The sequence below is a fragment of the Protopterus annectens genome, chromosome 2.part0 (genome assembly GCF_019279795.1).
Source record: "Protopterus annectens isolate FY-2018-M chromosome 2.part0, PAN1.0, whole genome shotgun sequence".
Lineage (NCBI taxonomy): Eukaryota > Metazoa > Chordata > Ceratodontiformes > Protopteridae > Protopterus > Protopterus annectens.
Genome location: NC_056728.1, coordinates 754,636,760 through 754,655,643, shown reverse-complemented (window position 1 = coordinate 754,655,643; position 18,884 = coordinate 754,636,760). Strand labels below are relative to the sequence as shown.

Here is an 18,884-nt window from a genome sequence, read left to right as displayed (position 1 = left end):
CAACATATGATTTTTGCAGTCAACTTTGCAGGTTTTTTTCAAACTCTGAGAAAATGCTATTTTCTTTTGTGTTGAATGTTTTTCTTTCACTTACTGTAGTTTTAAAAGTACATTGTGATTAAGTACTTGCTAATTAGCTTATCATTCCTGTTAATTGTAGGCTTTCATAGAAATGGCTTCAGAAGAAGCTGCTGTTACTATGGTGAACTACTATACTGCTGTCACTCCACATCTTCGCAATCAACCTGTCTACATTCAGTATTCTAATCACAGAGAGCTCAAGACAGACAACCTTCCAAACCAGGCTGTAAGAATAATTTTCATTTACATTCATTCTCTGTTTTGTTGACATAGATTTTAGCTCTGTGTAGTGTCTACCATATTTGAAAGACCGGGTTGCTAGTGCAAGTCATGAGTTAATCTGGTTGAATATTTTTCTCATTGTAAACAAACGTGTGATCGGAAATATGATGTTATAATGTTATTTTACAAGGTGTATGTAACAAAAAGAAAAAAAAAAAGCCTAGGATAGTTTATCATCTAACTCCAGTACATCTTCATAGATGAACACTAAGCCATTAGTCTGCAGACCATTACAAACCTAGCCAGTAACAGTACCTCATAATCAAACCCTATACTGTATAGAGGTAAGGTTAACCATTATCCTAACCCTGTAGGTTAGCAAAATAAATGCTAACCCCCTAGGTTAATGAAAGCAAGTGTTCCCCATGGATATGTCATTGAGAAGGAACATTTTACCATCAACATCGTTGTCTACTAGATTCTTAGTCCTTCTGTAATCATTCTGCTACTTGGACAGAGTAAGAGAATATGAGGGCCCTTTGCAAATTACCCCAGGAAATGTGTACAGCCTCCTCTTTTCTAGTACTAGGGTATACAGAGTTGCTTCATTCCTGTCCTCTTTTTGTGTTCTTTGCGATTGTCCTCTGACCACTGTTTCTGTTGGGGTTCCACTGAGGCTGGTCTCTACTTTGAAGGTGTTGAATAGATATGTGCACTTCAGTTGTTCTTACTTCAAGACCACAACCTTTACGTATGGTTCCTCCCATATAAGTGATGTCTTCAAAGTCAGTAGCTTTGGTATTGATTTTTGTCATTGGGGAAATCCATGACTCTGGTGTCATGATCAGCTTGAAGTAGTCAACCTTCATTGCTAACATTTTTGGGGCTATTTTTCAGTCTGTGCTCAGATTTCAAACCCTGGCTTCTTGGTCTTCTGTGTTAAGCTTGGGTCTGATGGATCCATCAGCCCTGTCAATTGGACCAGGACTGTTGGACCCAGGCATTGTTTTGATATTGATTTTCTACACTGATATTGCAAATAGCACCTCATGTGCTGCTTTTAGCAGCTGTACTTGGATCAACATCTCGCTTGACCACAGACTTTTTCCTGTATGTCTTTTTGGCAGAGGGGGCAGGGCAGTGTGTCTGGAAGTCCCCACGCTTGACTAGCCAGACCTTAACCCAGTTTCTTCCTTGGACTGGTCTCTTTTGTGATGTCAGTTAAGAAGCATGTGTAAAAAGCATCTGAACTTTCCATTGGATTCCTCCACACCAGATATAGGTAATGGAAATTATATTGGTTCTCCACTGTCTTCACTAGATGACCCCAAGTTTAGAAAGATTCACTAAAGGAAGCAGAGGAGAGTTTACCCAGAGAACTAATGATGATTTTTTTTTTTTTTTTTGTTAGCTGGGGAGATGGGTTTGATTCAGAGTGGATCAGTTTCAACCACAGCTGAGGAGCTGCATTTTAAACCAAGAGAAAATAAGTTTGCATTTCTGCAGAGATTAACGGGCAATGGAGTCATGCAAGAATTAAAGGTGTTGAAGCAAAGACTTTGGCCATGCATGCATGTATGTATGTAATTTATAATGTGTGATTCTGAGGGCAACCTGCTGTCTGCATCTCTACCAGAGAATGTATTTGAGGATTCCACTCCTGGTATAAGGGGCTGTTTCACATGAGAGGCTGAAGAAGTTTCTGTGGCCTTGTTAAGGTGCAAACAGCTTCTGGGCCTGCGTAAATGTAAACAATAGCCATTCCTTTTTATAAGGCAGGCATGTAAAGATTTCTTTGCAAATGTATAATTTGAGCCAGATCCCTAACAGGAAGCCTAATGTTTTTGATAGGGTTGACACCTCCTTCAAACGTGTTCATGAAATCCCTTTTGCAGTTCCAGCAGTGATGTCCAGCAAGGAAGTTATGGCTGTAGCCAAGAATGCACTTAGTGATGGGGGAGAATGACTCTCAACAGATTTAGTAAGAAATGTTTCATTTGCTACTCTGGCCTTCAGGACCCTTATTTGCCAAGCTCGCATTCTTTTACCTATAGAGCTTGTTGGGGGCAAACTGTATTTCTTAAAGCAAAAGCAGAGGGTTGGCACTTCCATTACATCTCCTTGCCTTTTTATTTTATATATTTATTGTACACATGTTCATAAGATACCTGGCTCCTGTAAGTGTCCTGTGTAGAACCAAGAGCATTAATATATACCCTTACTTAACTCATTCAGAGATGATTTTAGAGAAGATTCAGAAGGGTCTTCAGTTCACTGTTATTGTCAAAAGCTGGGCCTGTCTGAGCTTTCCAAAAGGCCTGTCTTGTATCCAGCAAGCAAATCTTGTTCTTGGGGTCAGGGGTGGACACTATAGCAGAGAGTCTTTTTTCCCGAAAAATGTTTTTTTTTTCTGTCAAACAACTTCAGGGCATAGCAAAGTTCCATGTTGCCAGTTAAGCAGTTTTTAAAGTGGATATTGAGCCTATGGCCCCCTAAGAGACAGAACTGCCATGGAATATCAGCTACTTTCCGGTGAAATGGTTCTTCGCCACCATATGAATTCTTCCCCTCCACATGCACACATTGTATTTAGTCTGGGGAAAACCAGTCCTATCAGTGGCAATTACTACTGCTAGAATGTTTTCAGAATTGCAGGCCCTCATGTGCCAAAAACAGTCTGATGTTAAGTTGTCAATCTCGCCTTCATTCTTGCTTGATGGGTTCGGAGCCGATCCTCGGCTCCGACTCGGCACTTGCTTTAGCTCGAGAACTCCTTTTACCAGCTCGAGGCAGCCCCATATCCCATGATGCAAGGCAGTAAGTACCCAGATCTCGTTTGCCGCTTCGCTTGGGAGGTCTTCTCTTTACCAGCTCCTGGTAAGTAGTTCACATTTGTGATTTTTCAAGCCCCTTTTAGTTTAAAACTAATTTTTTGATAGTTTAAATTTATTTCTACCCTTTTTCTGACAGAAATCCCTGTCTCTTTAATTTTTGTTAGTCAATTTCCCTATCCCATCCCCCCCCCTGTTAGGGTGTGTGTGTTGGTGTTTTTATAAAATACCTCTTGGTATTTTGTTTAATTTAATTTTGACTGGTGTGTCTGTGTGTGTTGTGTTTCGGCACCATGTCAAAGGAGAGGGTTTCAGGTTTTAAGAAGTGTGACTCGTGCTGTCAGAAGATGTCTCTGACAGACGGTCACACTTCTTGCCTGTATTGTTTGGGCCCTCTTCACCTGCAGGACTCCTGTGCTATTTGTCACTCCTTCAGCCAGAGAGTCCTGCAGGAGAGACGAAACAAGTTGATTCTCAGGGTCTTCTTAAGCCGGAGGGCTCTCCGGCTAAGTCGGCTCCACAAAAATCAACTAAAACTGCCAAGGCCCAGGCTTCTGTTTCTAAGCCTGCGGCCTCGGCTCCGACTCGTATTGAGTCGAGATCGGCTCCGGCTGGAGCCGATTCTGATCCACAAAGCTTTCGGCGCCGATGGCTATCTGTGCGAATCTGTTTTGACCACTTCGATGTCGGCTCCGATCGGCTCCGACACCCATGTGGCACAGGCATCGGTGTCGGCTCCGATCGGCTCCGACACCGTTACTTTGGTAGCTGTATCGGCTCCGGCTGGAGCCGATACATCGACGCTCTGTCGGCTCCGAAGTCGGTGCCGACAGGATCTGTAGTATCGGCTCCGATGGCCCATTCCAGGAAGAGGTCGAGGTCTCCTTCCTTGGAGCCGATACTTTCGGCTCGGCCGCCTCTTCTATCGGAACGGAGCCATCGGAGCCGATCTTCAAGGTCATCCAGGTTGTCAGATCATGACCTAGAGAGAGTGGTCAGTAGATTACTCAAGTCACAGGTACTGGCCCAAATGCTACACAGTCCGTCTCAGCAGGCGACTGTTGGTCCACACCCCGTTACAGTTCCTCCTTCAACTCTACCCCAGAGCTTGGAGTTGGAGTCTTCGGGCATGGTTACTGCTACGGCTGGAGGACGGATACCCCTTCTGTTCCTTCAGCCCCTACTCTTATCTCCTCTTCCTTAGAGGGATTCGTGGTCGGGCTTCCGTGGTCTCCTCCGATGGGATGGGTAGCATCGGACCCTTGTCCGAGCCCGCTCTTCCCTTGGAGCCTCGGCCTTGGTGAGCTCGGCTCCGACATCTGCCTCGGAGACTTCCTTCGGTGGTTCCTGGAGTTCCTAGCTCTTCGGAGCGGGTTCTCTCGGACCTGCCTGGGAGGGGAGCATTCGAGGTGATGAAGAGTGTACTGGCCACTGGTATCAGTCAGCAGTCTGTTCCCGTAGCTCCTCCCTCTATGGTACCTGTTGACATCTCTGCCACTTCTCTTGCTACAGGACCCAGAGATCCTCCGCCTCAGGTTTCCCCATTGGGAATTTCGCCCACTTCCGAGGATTCACCTGATGTTTCGGGAGATCCTCCTAGGAAGAGGACTTGTAAGAGGAAGCATGTAGACTCCCGAGTCTGTCACTGGATACTGACTTTGATGAGTCAGAGGGATCCCTAGATCCCCTCTGAGGATGTCTCCTTCTCAGACATCCTAGAACTTCTCAAACAGAGGGAAACTGGCCCACCAACAATCCCTCTGAGGATGAGTCAGTATACCTAGAGGCGTTTGGATCTCGGCCCTCCACCTCCTGGGTGTCTCCGCCTTTCGACCCCCTTATGCAGGTTATTGCACGAAAGGCGTGGACAGCTCCTGACTCTGTAGAGTCAGTCCCTAGGAGGCCTTCTAAATTTATCACTGCCCCTAGTGACAAACAATTCCTAACCAAGGGTGTCCCCGCTGATGCCATGGTGGTGGCTGCGGCCACCAAAAAGGAACTTGCAGATCCTTCCGTGCCCGTCCATCCTCCTAATAAGGACTCTAGGACCATGGATAGGTACGGCAAGTGGATGTTTTCCTCAGCGACCTTTGCTATGCGTTCGCTGAATTATCTTTGTCACTTCACCAGACTCCAGAGAGATATCCTGAAGGAGCTGGGAGAAGTAGTTCAGGATCCTACAGCTGCAGGGGCTCAAGAAAAGATTGCTTCGCAGCTAGGAACCCTCAATTCCATTGCTAACTCCTCCATGCGGCTAATATCTTATGCTGCGGATGGAGCGAGTAGAGCCGCAGGCACAGGTGTGGCTCTTGGACGCCAAGCCTGGATGCGGCTATGTGATTTTGTGGATCCCTTTAAGGCGTCCTTCACAAATTCTCCCTTTGATGGGTCAGCTTTGTTTGGCCCTCAGGTGAAGGAGACCTTGACCAGGTGTGAGCAGGACGGCAAGACTCTTTCTGCTGTTGGAGTCCGTTTTTCCACCCCTTCTAGGCCTTATCCCAAAGGACAGAAGGGTGGTAAGATGTGGTTCCGTAAATCCCAAGGAGTCACGCCGGATTCACGTGGTCAGTTTACCCCTAGAGGCAGAGGGGGTAACAACAACAGACGCGCTCTAGAGGCAGAGGGGTCCAAGAACCAGGGAAACAGGGAGCCTCTCTGATAAGCCCTTTCAGCATCCCTGAGGTGTTGCCCGGCTGTCCCTCCTTGGAGGCAGTCGGGAAGATTATCACTGTACCCAGAAGCCTGGCATTCCCTCACTCAAGACAGATGGGTACAGTCGATCATATCCAAGGGTTACATAATTCCTTTCGAGGAAAGTCCCTTCCCTCAAGTTCCCTTCCAGATGTACCACCCGGTCTAAGGGAGATTGCAGAGTTAGAAATCGCAAAACTACTGCAAAAAGAGCCATTCAGCCAGTTACAATAGACCATTCAGAGCCGGAATCTACTCAAGGTTCTTTTTGGTCCCCAAAAGACGGGAGACTGGAGACCAATATTGGATCTCAGCAGACTCAACAAGTCTGTCAGGAAGACAAGATTCGAATGGTCACTCTTCAGTCAATTCTGCCCTTCTTACAGAAGGACAACTGGATGTGCTCAATAGATCTTCAGGATGCGTACTATCACATCAAAATTCACAGACGCTCCAGGAGATTTCTCCGCTGGCTGGGGTCCAGTCACTTCCAATTCAGAGCCCTGCCCTTTGGTCTCACTACAGCCCCAGAGGGTTCACCATATGCATGCCAGTGCTCACGGCTCACCTGAGACCCCAAGGATTCCAGGTGTTTCCGTATCTTGACGACTGGCTCCTGTCAGCCACCACCAGGCATCAGCTTATACAAGCCAGGGATTACACAATAGACCTTTGTTCTCATTTGGGCATCTCAGTCTACTTCAAAAGTCATCCTTATCGCCCTGCCAGTCTATTACCTTCATAGGCAAACTTAAACACTGTTCGGATGTCAGCTACCCTTACAGAACAAAGAGTTTCAGACATTCAGACTCATGTCAGGATCATTCTGGCCAGCAAGAAAGTACAGGCCAGAATGGTTCTAAAGGTATTAGGTCTCATGGCTGCGGCCATTACTCTTCTTCCCTGGCTCGATTCTACATGCGCCTCCTTCAGTGGATGCTGTTCACTCAGTGGTCATACCAGCAACTCCCAATGCGTCACCAGATTCTGGTGACACAAACATGCAAAGAACATCTTGCTTGGTGGATCACATCGTCTCAGGTTCACCAAGGCAGGTGCTTTGTACCTCCGTCCCCGATAGCCACTGTCACCACGGTTGCCTCCCTGATCGGGTGGGGGTCATTATCAGGGCAGGATGGTTCATGGACGTGGCAACCGCTCGAGTACCATCTGCACATAAATGTCCTGGAGATGAGAGCAGTGCTTTTAACGTTGCAAGCCCTCAACGACTTTCTTCCCGTAGGGACAATTGCAGTCCACACAGACAACATGTCTGTAGTTTGGTATATCAACAAACAGGGCGGAACCAAGTCCTACCCCTTGTGTCGAGAAGCGCCAGACTATGGCAAAGGGCGATCTCCTCTCATCGGTTTCTGGTAGCAACGCATATCCCTGGGAAAACCAACATTATAGCGGACAGATTGAGCAGAGCTATTCTCATGCCTCACGAGTGGTCTCTCAAGCAATCCATAGTGGAAGAGATTTTTCTGGAATGGGGTCGTCCATGTTGCGATCTTTTTGCTACTCCCCAAAACAGCAAATGTCCAGACTTCTTCAGCCTCTTCCCTCTATCAGGCCATCCCCCAGAGACGCTCTGACCCAGGATTGGCCCCAGGGACTTCTTTATGCGTTCCGCGCATTTCCTCTGATCCCTCAGGTGATCCAGAAAGCTACCGCTTTGAGAGCCAAATTGATTCTCATTGCCCCTTACTGGCCTCGACAAGTTTGGTTCCGTTCCTCCATCATCACCTTTGGTGCAGCCGTGGCATCTGGACCCAGTGCCAGATCTACTGATTCACCAATCCGGTCAGCTGCACCGGTCAATCCCTTCTCTCAACCTCACAGCATGGTTGCTCCACTTCCTTCCTTAGCCAGGCTTCCTTTGATCTCTAACCCAGTTAGAGATATCATAGTAGCTTCACTAAAATCCTCTACCAGGAGGATTTACACAAGCAAATGGAACGTTTCTCTTATTGGGCTAAGGCCCAAAATATTGATCCTTTTACTGCCCCTGTTCAGGCAGTTCTGGACTTCTTAGCAGAGATTTTTCATGCAGGCTCCTCTTCTTCCACAGTCAGAGTTCAGTTGGCTGCTATTTCTAATTTTCATGTCGGGATAGCAGATCATAATATTATGTCCCATAGGCTCTGCAGGGCCTTCTTGAAAGGAATTTTCCTACTAAAGCCTCCAATCAGGAATCCTCCTCCTCAGTGGGATCTAAATTTAGTGCTGACATCCTTGATTCTTCCCCTTCGAGCCAGCTGTTTCTTGTTCCCTGAAATATCTTTCTTGGAAAACGTTATTCCTAGTGGCTATTACATCTGCCAGGAGGGTGTCTGAACTTCATGCTCTTTCGGTTCGACCCCTATTTGATTTTTCACAAAGACAGAGTATCTTTGAGAACTAATCCATCCTTTTTACCTAAGGTCGCTTCAAAAACAATCTGAATCAATCCATTGATCTCCCTGTATTTTTCCTAACTATTCAGATAGAGCTGAACAAAAGCTACATTATCTTGACGTCCACCGTCAGCTTAGATATTATTTGGACAGAACAAAAAATTTAGAAAATCTGATCAACTTTTTGTTTCCTATGCGGATAATAAAAAGGCCTTCCTGTTTCTAAAGTGACTTTGTCCAGATGGCTTTCTTCGGTCATCACTGAAATTTATACGATCAGGGGAAAACAGCTGTGCTCAAAACCTAAAGCACATTCAACTAGGAGTTTAGCTACTTCTACAGCTTTTCAAGCTAGACTGCCTTTGGACACTATTTGTGCAGCGCCACTTGGGCCACTCCTCACACTTTTGTTTCCCATTACAAATTGGACTTGGCCTCCAGGGACAGAGCCAGTTTTGGCTCTACAGTCCTCAAGAGTTTGTTCCATTGAGCCACCCAGGATAGAGGTGCTAGGACGCGGTCCCATCAAGCAAGAATGAAGGCGAGATTGACAACTTAACATTAAGAAGTTATGTACCTACCATAACGTTCCATGTTAGTTGTCTTCTCTCACCTTCTTTCTTGCGACCCTCCCTCCTTCCCCCTGGCCTGGACAGACCTTGTATAAGAAACTATTATGCTAAAGACCATTCAGACCTGGTCCTTTTCCATCTGTAAGTTTCTTCTTCCTTTGGGAAGTATTTTATGCTTGGTGTTATTGCCCTTTGTCAACAAACGAGATCTGGGTACTTACTGCCTTGCATCATGGGATATGGGGCTGCCTCGAGCTGGTAAAAGGAGTTCTCGAGCTAAAGCAAGTGCCGAGTCGGAGCCGAGGATCGGCTCCGAACCCATCAAGCAAGAAAGAAGGCGAGAGAAGACAACTAACATGGAACGTTATGGTAGGTACATAACTTCTTATTTTCCCACAATGATTGGGGTCACCTTAAATACTAACATATTAAGCTCAGTCACCAGAGCTTAGGCTTGAACATTCATTATTTCAGTTTATTTACCTCCAGATGGCTTTTCCAGTGACCCAGGATAAGGAGAAAAAAAAGATTTTACATCCCTGACTGTGCACAAGTAATTGAGATTTTACTTGCAGAGGACAATATTAGTCTGAACAGCTGCATATTGCTTTCAAAAGACAAGGAAGGGAAGGTTGTGGATAAGCTGGTCATATCCAAGTGACTACCAAACTGCGGTTCTTTTTACTTTTTTTTCATGACAAGACGGTGCTGGGACACACAGCAGCCATTTCCCCACTTTGGCTATTGTAGCCACCTCTGACTTAACGGAAATGGCAGTGTTCATTGCACTGTGGAAGGTAGCCACCCTGGTCATATCAACTTTTTCTGCAAGCTCTTTAATCTTGACATTGCATGTAAGGCCAGACATAATTTGCTGTGGTTATTTCACTGAGGCTCCTACAACTTACTGCTCCCAAGGGCCACCATCCCATTTGTCCATAAGCTTTGGTTCTGTTTCCAAGAATTTTCTGCAGCTGTGAACTATGGAACAAGCATAGTACAGCTGTATTAGGAATGCACTGTAATTATAAATGTTCGACTATGTTCATAGTTACAGTACCAGTTTCCACCATCCTTTCTCCCTTCTTTTAGTATCACAGGGTCAGATCGTATGCCTTAATCACCCATTTTCCTGCTTTCCCTCTCTATTACCCTTACACTGGGCATACTTCCTTGGGCCGGCTTGAAACCTGGAGATGCAGCTTGGGGACTTCCTAGATGGATTGCCTTCCATACGATTACTTCCACCAAGTGAATCTGTGCCCTGGCTTCAAGCCATACAAGATTAAATTGCCAAGACATGAAACAATTAAAATGACCTTTTTTAGATGTCCTTCTTGTACCACTGATGTCCAGATGGGAGGCATCTCCCTGGCCTGGAGTGGGGAGGGTACTAAACCTTGGAAGTCTGCTGGCCACTGGGCCATTTTCAGCAGAAGTCATGAGAGTTAAGACTGCAATAGTCAGCATACTTGGAACATCTGCAATTATAAGTTCGTAACACAACTCTTACTTATGGCATCTCTTCTGAAGAGACCAGGTATCAGTCAGCCTTGTAAAGACTGCAGTTGCATGGTCCAGATTCCAGTGACACCTGTGCTGCTATGGGAGCCTGAAGGTCCTTTCTCTGCAGGGTCTTATTGTCCATCCTACCTTTAAAGAATCCCTAGCAGTCCACAAATGCTTAAAGTGGATAAATGCATCCTGTATTTTTAACTTGATGGAGGTAAAATACTTGTGGTTCATGTTGCTGTGCTAGTGGGATGTCCTGGTCACTTTGAGTTGTTGGATAGAGACCTCAAGATCAAATTAGGCTTACGTGGCAACTGTCTTCCATTTCCAGCCTCACCATGCATTTGGCACTCAGTTCAGCCAATAGGACTGCTAGGGCATTACATTGATGTCTCACTCCATTTGATGCATTCTCAGGGTTCAGCACATCGTAAGTTCATAGGTGTTTACTGGGTTGTCAACCACTAGGTTCCTTCTAAACCTAGTCATGTAAGCCAAATGTGACCCACAAATTTGATTTATATACAGGGTGCTTTACTTGACTGCCTGTGGCCATCAGAGACGTAGGGGCCAGACCAGGGGTGAATTTCTGATTTCCCTTCCATTGGTTCAAGTTGCACGTAAATAGGGATAGGGGTGAACTCTTGCTTCACATGGATGGAGAGCGTGTTCCAGAGAATGGGAATTCTGAGAAACTTCTCTCTGCAACATGTCTTGCTTACATTGCAAGCAAAATTTAGGTCTTTTAACGTATTAGTTCTGATGTTTTTTGTTTTGCGGATGTGCAAAAAGTTAATCAAAACAGGGTCAAAGGATGCCTTGTATTTTATTTTATTTAAATTTGTTGACCGGGAGTGTACGACTGGACTTAGGTCCATTTTCAGCAGAGGCCCGGGGAGAAAAGCTCCACAGTAAAATAAACAGACAGTAGTTACATTGGATTACATAGCGATTAACAATTTAACATAGCAATTACTTACAAATTTACAGATGAAGAACATAGTACAGCAGTAGACAACTAGAATCTTTGTCTGTGAAGTACATAACAGACATTAACAAATGTTACAGTGAGAAGTTCCTGCTGTATAATAAGTGCTAGGCTTATGAGCATCTGAGCTTGCTATAATCAAGGCAGTTAGTCGAGTGGAGAGAAAGGTAGTGGTTGGATGGGGTAGATGATATTAGAGTGGGAGTTGCAAGGGCATAGACAGCATGTTTTTAGGTGCACTTTTAGTAAAGTTTTGAAGTGTCTACATGATGGTACGGAGGTAATTGTGGGTGGGAGTGAGTTCCATAATTTGGCTATGGCGCAAGAGAATAGTGCTTCACCAGCAGAATTATTGGCTTTAATGATCTGCAAGTGATTTTTGTTGCTGGATCTTAGTGGTCTGGTGGTGCGATAGGGTTGGAGTAGATTCTGGAGGGATGGGACATTTAGTGGATGGTTTACTAGTTTGTGGGCGAGTGAGAGTTGATACCACTGAAGGAGGTGAGGGAGTTCAAGCCAGCCCAGTTCAGCAAGTGAGAGACAGTGATGACTACGGTAGGAAGACCCTGTGGCGAATTTGGCGATTTTATTTTAGCAGGTCTCTAGCTTGTTTAGATCACATTGCCTTAGGTTGGTATATATTGGAGAGGCATAAAGTAGGGTGGAGATAAGGTGAGAATTTGCTATTGAAATCTTTGCTGCTTTGGTGAGAAATTGCTTATTTCTGTACAACGCTCCTAGTTTTTTGTGGACTTTTTTTTATGGTCATGGATATGTGAATGTCAAATTTTAGTTTGTCTATTTCCACTCCTAGCAATTTGGTGTGTTCAGGTGGGTATATAGTGGTGTTGTCTTTTGCTGTGATAAAGTGAGAGTTGTTTTGAGTATGTTTGGTGGGTTGGAAGATGAGTAGTTTAGTTTTGTTTGGGTTGAGTATTAATTGGGCATCGGATAACCATGTTTCAACAGAGGAAAAGGCTTCCTGTGTGACATTTTGCAGTTTGGGTAGGGACTGGGCTGAGCAGATGATGGTAGAGTCATCTTCGTATTGTACGAGTGTACCATGTTTGGTGGCAGAGGCTAGATTATTGGTGTAAACGGAGAAGAGTAGGGGTCTAAGGATGGATCCTTGGGGAACCCCTATGGAGACAGGTAGTTGGGGAGATGTGTCATTCTGCCATACAACGGATTGTTGGCGGTCAGCCAGGTAACTATGAAACCTGAAACTTGTATGCATGGCAAAGATCACATCTCTGAAGTCTGAATGATACAGAGTAAAGGAGGGCTTTGAGGCGATGGACATCGTATTTAACTCTGTGTTCTTTTTGTAAAGAACCTTTGGACGTTCCATTTGCTGCATCTGTCTGGTCAAGTATATACCACAGGGGGCTATACTCTATAATGGGTCTGATGAGGGCCAAGTACAGTGGTACGATGACCTGTCTGGATGTAGATGCCTTGCCCTTGCTTATAGGTTGAGCAGCATAGATGGATTTTCTTGCTACCTTGGACACATGTTGGTCGAAGGCTTAGGTTACTGTTTACATGGGTTCCCAGATCCCTGACCTGTTAATCAACTTTTAGAGGTGTTTTATTGATGACATAGTTTCCTGGGGTGCAAACTTCCCAAAAGATACTATAATGCATTTCTTGATTTTGAATTTTAAGCCAAGGCTTTGGCATCGAGTTTTAGACCTTCCTGAAGGGTGTTCTTGTCTTGGGTATTCAGTGATTGCTCCCAGTTTGAAGTAATCTGTGAACTTGGTTAGCCAGAGGCCTTTGACATCAGAGAAGAACATGAAAAAGAGGAGTGGGCCTAGCACAGAGTCCTGGGAGACTCCACTGGTGACTAGCCTTTTTGTGGAGGTGGCCTCATCAGTTCTAACCTCCTGGGTATTATCAAGTGAGCCAGCTAGTTATCCTACATGTTATACAGGGGTTTATACCTAGTTCATAACTTTGTTGGCAGTGCCAAATTGGGGTATGGTCAAATGTTTATCCAGATGTAGGTAGGCACTATGCACCATTTTCCCTGCATCCATTGCCTTAGTGAACTTTTCAAATAAGTCTACCAGACTCAGTAAGTCCTTCCTTTGCCAAAGCCAAACTGGGTGGTTCTTGTGTCTGAAGGTGTCTCATATCCTTGTTTATTTTTATGATGATTCATTACATGGCTTTGAAAATAAGACTAGTCATACTAATGATGGGTCTCCATTTTCCAGGATCTGTTGAATGTCCTCCCTTATGAAGAAGTATGACAATCACAGTCCTCCCATTCACATGGCACAAAGCCTGCTTTTAACACTGTAGTTACTGACTCCAGGTGTCCTGACAATTTGTATTTTAGACTTCAGGAAGCATCCTGGGATGTTGTTAGGGCCCATTGAAGCTGTTTTATTGACTTTAGTAAGCGCAGCTTGTACATGCTCCCTAGTTCTAGTTTTTTTTACGGGTATTTTTTGAGGGATGGTGGCGAAGTTGGAACTGAATATTCTATTTGTTACTGTTCTCTACAACTTTGTGAAGAATAAGTATGTGTGGGGCAGGATGTTGTGCGTTTGGGGACTGTCTCTGAAAATTTTACCTCATAACCTTCGTTTTCCTTTCAGAAGGTTTACTGATTAGGCTGTTCTGCCTGCTTGTGAGGCTTCCTTCCCAGCATAAACTTGAAGTAGTTGTTGGTCTCTGATGCCTTTTTTTTTTTTTTTTGTCTACAAGAAGACTGACTAGGGTGGCTTTAGGTGTCCTGACTGCTCCATCACTGTCACACTCTTGACAGGTGACTGCTATGGCCAAGACTGATTCCTTGGAATACTCTTCTTTTGCTCCCGGTCCATCTGGTGCAACTCTCAGGGACTCCACTGAGTACTAGGAGATTGTCCCGTGAAGGTGTATGTTGCCCTCTGTGCATGGAAGAACAATGCTCGTTGGTCTGGGGAGTAGGAGTGGGTGAAGGTATACTGCTTAGCCTGGGTAAGTTGCCTTAACAGGATAGTGCCCCTGCCATGGGTTGGTCTATTTCCTAGGAATATCCTAGGGAAAAAAAGCCGAGACTACTTCTGTATTCTTGGCTATGGACAAGGAAGATTTTGCTGGGATTTGCTAAGAGATTGTGTTAAAACTGGTTTCCTCGCAGCCTTCTAATAAAAAAAGGAAACTATTTTCCTCAGTTTAACAGTGGTTCACAGCCAGATGAGCTGGAAGGGAAAGTGCGATCATTAAGTTAATTCCCTACAAGCTAAATATTCTGATTCTGAGGGAAGTGTGTCTTCAGTTTTCCCTCCAGAAATGTCTGAGAGTATCAACAAAATAAGATTTATTTCAGTTTGAGCAGAATGAAATTCCTGTCTCCCAACAAAAGTGTATTTGTTACAACTGCATTTTCCACAGCCGGTGCCTGTATCTGTTCCTTCTCCTGTGTCATCAGTCTTTGATGACAGCTCACAGTATACCTGACAAGTCTACCTCCAATAGTCCCAAGTGAGCCTGATAGGTTATGTAAGGTACACAAGTTGTTATATGCTAATCCCAAACCAGTTTCTACTGCTGAATGTTTGGTATGCTAAACCCTTTTCTTCTGACAAGGATGGTAACGCTTTCGATAGATTTGGGAAGAAAGTTTATTCTTCTGCTATATCCGCTTTTTATAGTTCTAAACTTCCTGGCTTGCATCACATTTTACTTGCTTCTTTTAGAACATGAGAAAGTCAAGTGTTAGTGGTTAAGCCTTCTTTGAATTCTGTATTGTGTCTGCTTCTCAGGTAACTAAACATTCTTTGGTGGTGGTATGATTCTGCAGATAAGTTCATGGGTATTTACTAGGCTAATGACCACAAGGCCCTTTTTAAGCCTAACCAGGCGTCCCAAATCTCTGACAAGTTCTGGTAGCCTTGATAAGTGTTAGCAGGGACTTCAAACCGGGGATGAATTTCCTGTTCCCCATTCAATTGTCCAAGTTGCACTTGAATTGGTTTAAGGAGGAACTCTGCTTCACATGGATAGGGAGACCAGTTTCAGAGACTGGTTGTCTCTGGGCTACATGCCTGTCTCTCCAGCAGGTCCTATTTATATCATAATTAAGTAGGACAGGTAATTCTGGTACTGTTTGTTTTGTGGATATGCAGGAGGTCCATCAGAATGTAGTCTGACAATACCTTGTATGCCAGGCATAGATCTTCCCTCAACAGCCTATAGGAGACAGAAAACAGGGAAGGGGGCTTTTAAGTGGTCTGCATACGACATGTTATTTACACCCTGTATTTTTTTAATGAATAACCTCTATGGACATTCCAGTTGTTGGATATGCTTGGTTGGGTATATACCAAAGGGGGGGGCATTCGTAATCAATGACAGGTCTAATGAATGCCTGATACAGTGGAATAATGACTACATTGGACTTCAGTGCCATACCTTTGTTTATAAGTTGCACAACATAGAATGATTTCCTCAGTACTGTAGACACGTGATGCTCAAAGGTTAGACTACTGTCTGTGTCCCCAAGTCCCTGTTTGAATTGATGTACTCCTTCACTGTTTCATTTATTTTAATCACTTTGGAGTACATTTGATTTTTTCTCTAAACTACTGGAAGCCATCTCTTGAACCAAAGCTGAAGCTTTTGGCTGAACAATTGCAGAATCTTTCCTAGACTGTGTTTTCTCTTCACCTTTTCTGGTTGATTTATTTTTCAGGTTTTCAGCATGTCTTTACTAGCAATCCAGGCAGTGTATTTCTTGGACAGTAACTAAATTTTACCAAAACATTTTCAATGATGCTCCTTGTTCTCCATTTCTGTTTTAACACTGGGAGAGCTGAAGTCATGATCTTGATCAGTATGCAGCTGTCTTGGAAATCCCCCTGACAAACCTGCATTGATCATTTATCAGTCTAGATAATATCCTTGTCAATCTGGGTGCTAAGCTACTTAAAATACACAATGCTGTACTCAGAAGAATACTTCTCAACTTTAGCATATTCTGCTTTTAAATTCTGCCATGGACAAAAGATGTGCTATTTGGGCCCCCTAGCACTGAGGTCCTTAAAAGATTTGTTGAAAGAAGGAAATTTATTAAAGGGGTTAAAAAAAAAATGCCTTTTTTCTCATGATCCTCTTCCAGGATTTACAGTAAGCAGCATCAGCGAAGATCAAACTAGCAGAATTTCAAAAAGCAATGGCAAGGAAGCTTAAAGAAGAAAGGGGGAGCCTCTTCAGATCCAAAGACGGTCCAAAAATACCTGTGTTTATCTTTTCTGTCTGCGCCTTCCCACCTTAATAATCATGCAAATCTCTACCTCCATTTAGGTCTCCATCTTGCCCTGTGGCATCAGATTATCTCAGACAGGTGGGTTCTGAGATGTCCAGTCAAGGTGTAGAGGGCGGGGTGAGTCTTTTACCCTTTTTCATGAAATTACTGTTCATCCTGCAAAGGAGATGTCCTTGTTTCTATTTTAGAGCAAATGTTGGCTGGGGGTTGTGATAGAAAGTGTGCTCTTGGCTCAGATGGACTATAGTTTCTACTGAAAGCCAAGGTCTTCAGAGTCGAGAGCCAGAGAGCTTTCAGTTGGATTCAGGTCCTCCATGGATATGAGACCCTTGTATCCTCCCAAGGTGGGGCCAGCCCCAAATCTGACTGACTTGTCGGATCCAGCCAGTGAGCCAATTAGGCCTTCGGATCCGACAGGTTCGTCTGATCCGATCATAATCTTGGAGAAGCCTGCAGTCCCTTCCACCTCCAAACAGAGGTCACAGTCTGCTCCGAGACATCAGATTCATTCTCGAAGCCTGGCAGTAGGTCAGGGAGGTGTCCTTCCAACTCTACCCACTCCTCTTCCTCTAGAACGTGTAGGAGTCTTCTCCCGTCAGCCATGGACAAGATGAGTTTTCTCAAGGCCAAAATAGAGTTGTCTCCTGGCTTCTCCTGCCTATTCGGCCAAGGGAACCTCTCCTGCACCAGCTTCTTGTTCACCCCATCCAACCCCATTGGGTTAGGGTTCTAGGGACTAGGAAGTTTGTGTCCAGATTCCAGCGAGGCCTCGTATTCCTCTTTTCTCATTCCTGCTAGGGTTCCTGGCTTATTCTGTTCCTCCACTTATGGAGCGGGGCTCACCCTGCTCCGGAGTGATTTGTGCTGGCTGTGCGGGGGGGGGGGGGGGCTGTTACCATCTTTTCAGACCAATCCCTTTCTTTTGGTGCTGTGGCTTTTGATAGCTCCAGACCGGTACTGTCTGGGCTCGGGGGGGGGGGGTGGTTTCCTCCTCTCTAGTGGACTTCGCCCGTGGATGTGGGGGACGGGCCTGCTCCCAGCCCCTCGGCCTTACAGGTGGTAGAGAGGACCTTCTTCAGGTGTAGAGTTTCTTCTGCCATACTTCTAGGTCCCTCCTGGCCTCTCTATCTCTGCTGCTGAGACCTCTTATCCTGTCCTGGGTCAGCCCTCTCGATCGAGCCTTCAGGGGGTTTCCTCCCTTATGGGAGTCCCTGTCTCTTTGAAGTCCTCCCCTGAGTCCCCAGTGGAGGAGGTCCGTTGTAAGAGAAAGTGCAAGCGGAGGCACTTGGACTCCCCTTTGGAGTATCCCACCAAGGATACGGACCTCGAGGAAGGAGATGGGTCCTCCCGATCTCTGCCCAGTGATGTCTTGGGAGACATCCTTGAGCTACTAAAAGAAAAGGGCAGATGGTCTCCGCAACCCACATCTTTGGAGGAGTCTTGGCTACCTTTGGACTGAGGGCCGACTAATTGGCATATTTTACCTGACTCCAAAGGGATTTAGTTCACGAGCTCTCCACCTCACTTGCAGAGTTATGGCCAGCTGAGAACCTCAAGCAGATGTCTCCCAAGCTTGTTACTCTAACCTCGCTGGTGAATTCCTTGAGGCTGATCTCCAACGCTGTGGAGGGTACCTCTCGAGCTGCTGACACTGGCATTGCCTTGTGGCGTTACACCTGGCTATGCTTGTGCAGGTTCTCAGAACCCTTTAACATTACTAATGCCCCCTTCAGTGGTTCCACTCTGTTTGGACCCTCAGAAAAGGAAACCTTGACCCACTGTGAGCAGGAAGGGAAGACTCTGTCTGCAGTTGGAATCAAGCTTTTGCCCCAGGCCTTTTTCATAGACCCAACAGGGAATCAGAAAGATGTGGATTCCATAACGCGCAGTCTGTTTCAGGATGCTCCTGACAAATCCTCTTCCAGTGGCGGGGTAAAAGGTTACAATGGACGATGATGCCCTCATGGCAGAGGGAGTCCGCAAAGTCAGGCTCAAGGGAACCATTCTCTGAGCAGCCTTTTCAGCACTTCTGAAGCGTTGCCTGACTGCTTTGCCCTGGATACGGTTGGGGGCTACTTTTCCCTACTCCCATTAGCCTGGGCAAATTGCTTTTGATCAGTGTGTTTATATATAGTTTCCAGGAGCTATTTCATTCCTTTTCATATGCCCTTCCAGTGAGAAGTCATCTCCCCAACATTCCACTCGGAGGGAGTTGGCTGTCAAAGAAGTTCGACATCCTCTGAAAAGAGCCATCCAAGAGGTCCCTGCATGACAAAGAGGATCTGGTACTTCCTCTCGCTTCTTTTTAGTACCAAAAACAGACAG

General features: G+C 45.3%; 1 protein-coding gene across 1 annotated transcript in view; it reads left to right on the top strand.

Moving 5' to 3' along the window:
- Positions 1-18,884, top strand: part of LOC122793226 (polypyrimidine tract-binding protein 3-like) — a gene marked incomplete in the record, with an annotated part of 1,714,658 nt that overhangs the window by 370,816 nt on the left and 1,324,958 nt on the right. Inside the window, 1 exon segment of the mRNA XM_044061073.1 lies at positions 161-307. Within this exon segment, the coding sequence (XP_043917008.1) occupies positions 161-307 (147 nt within the window).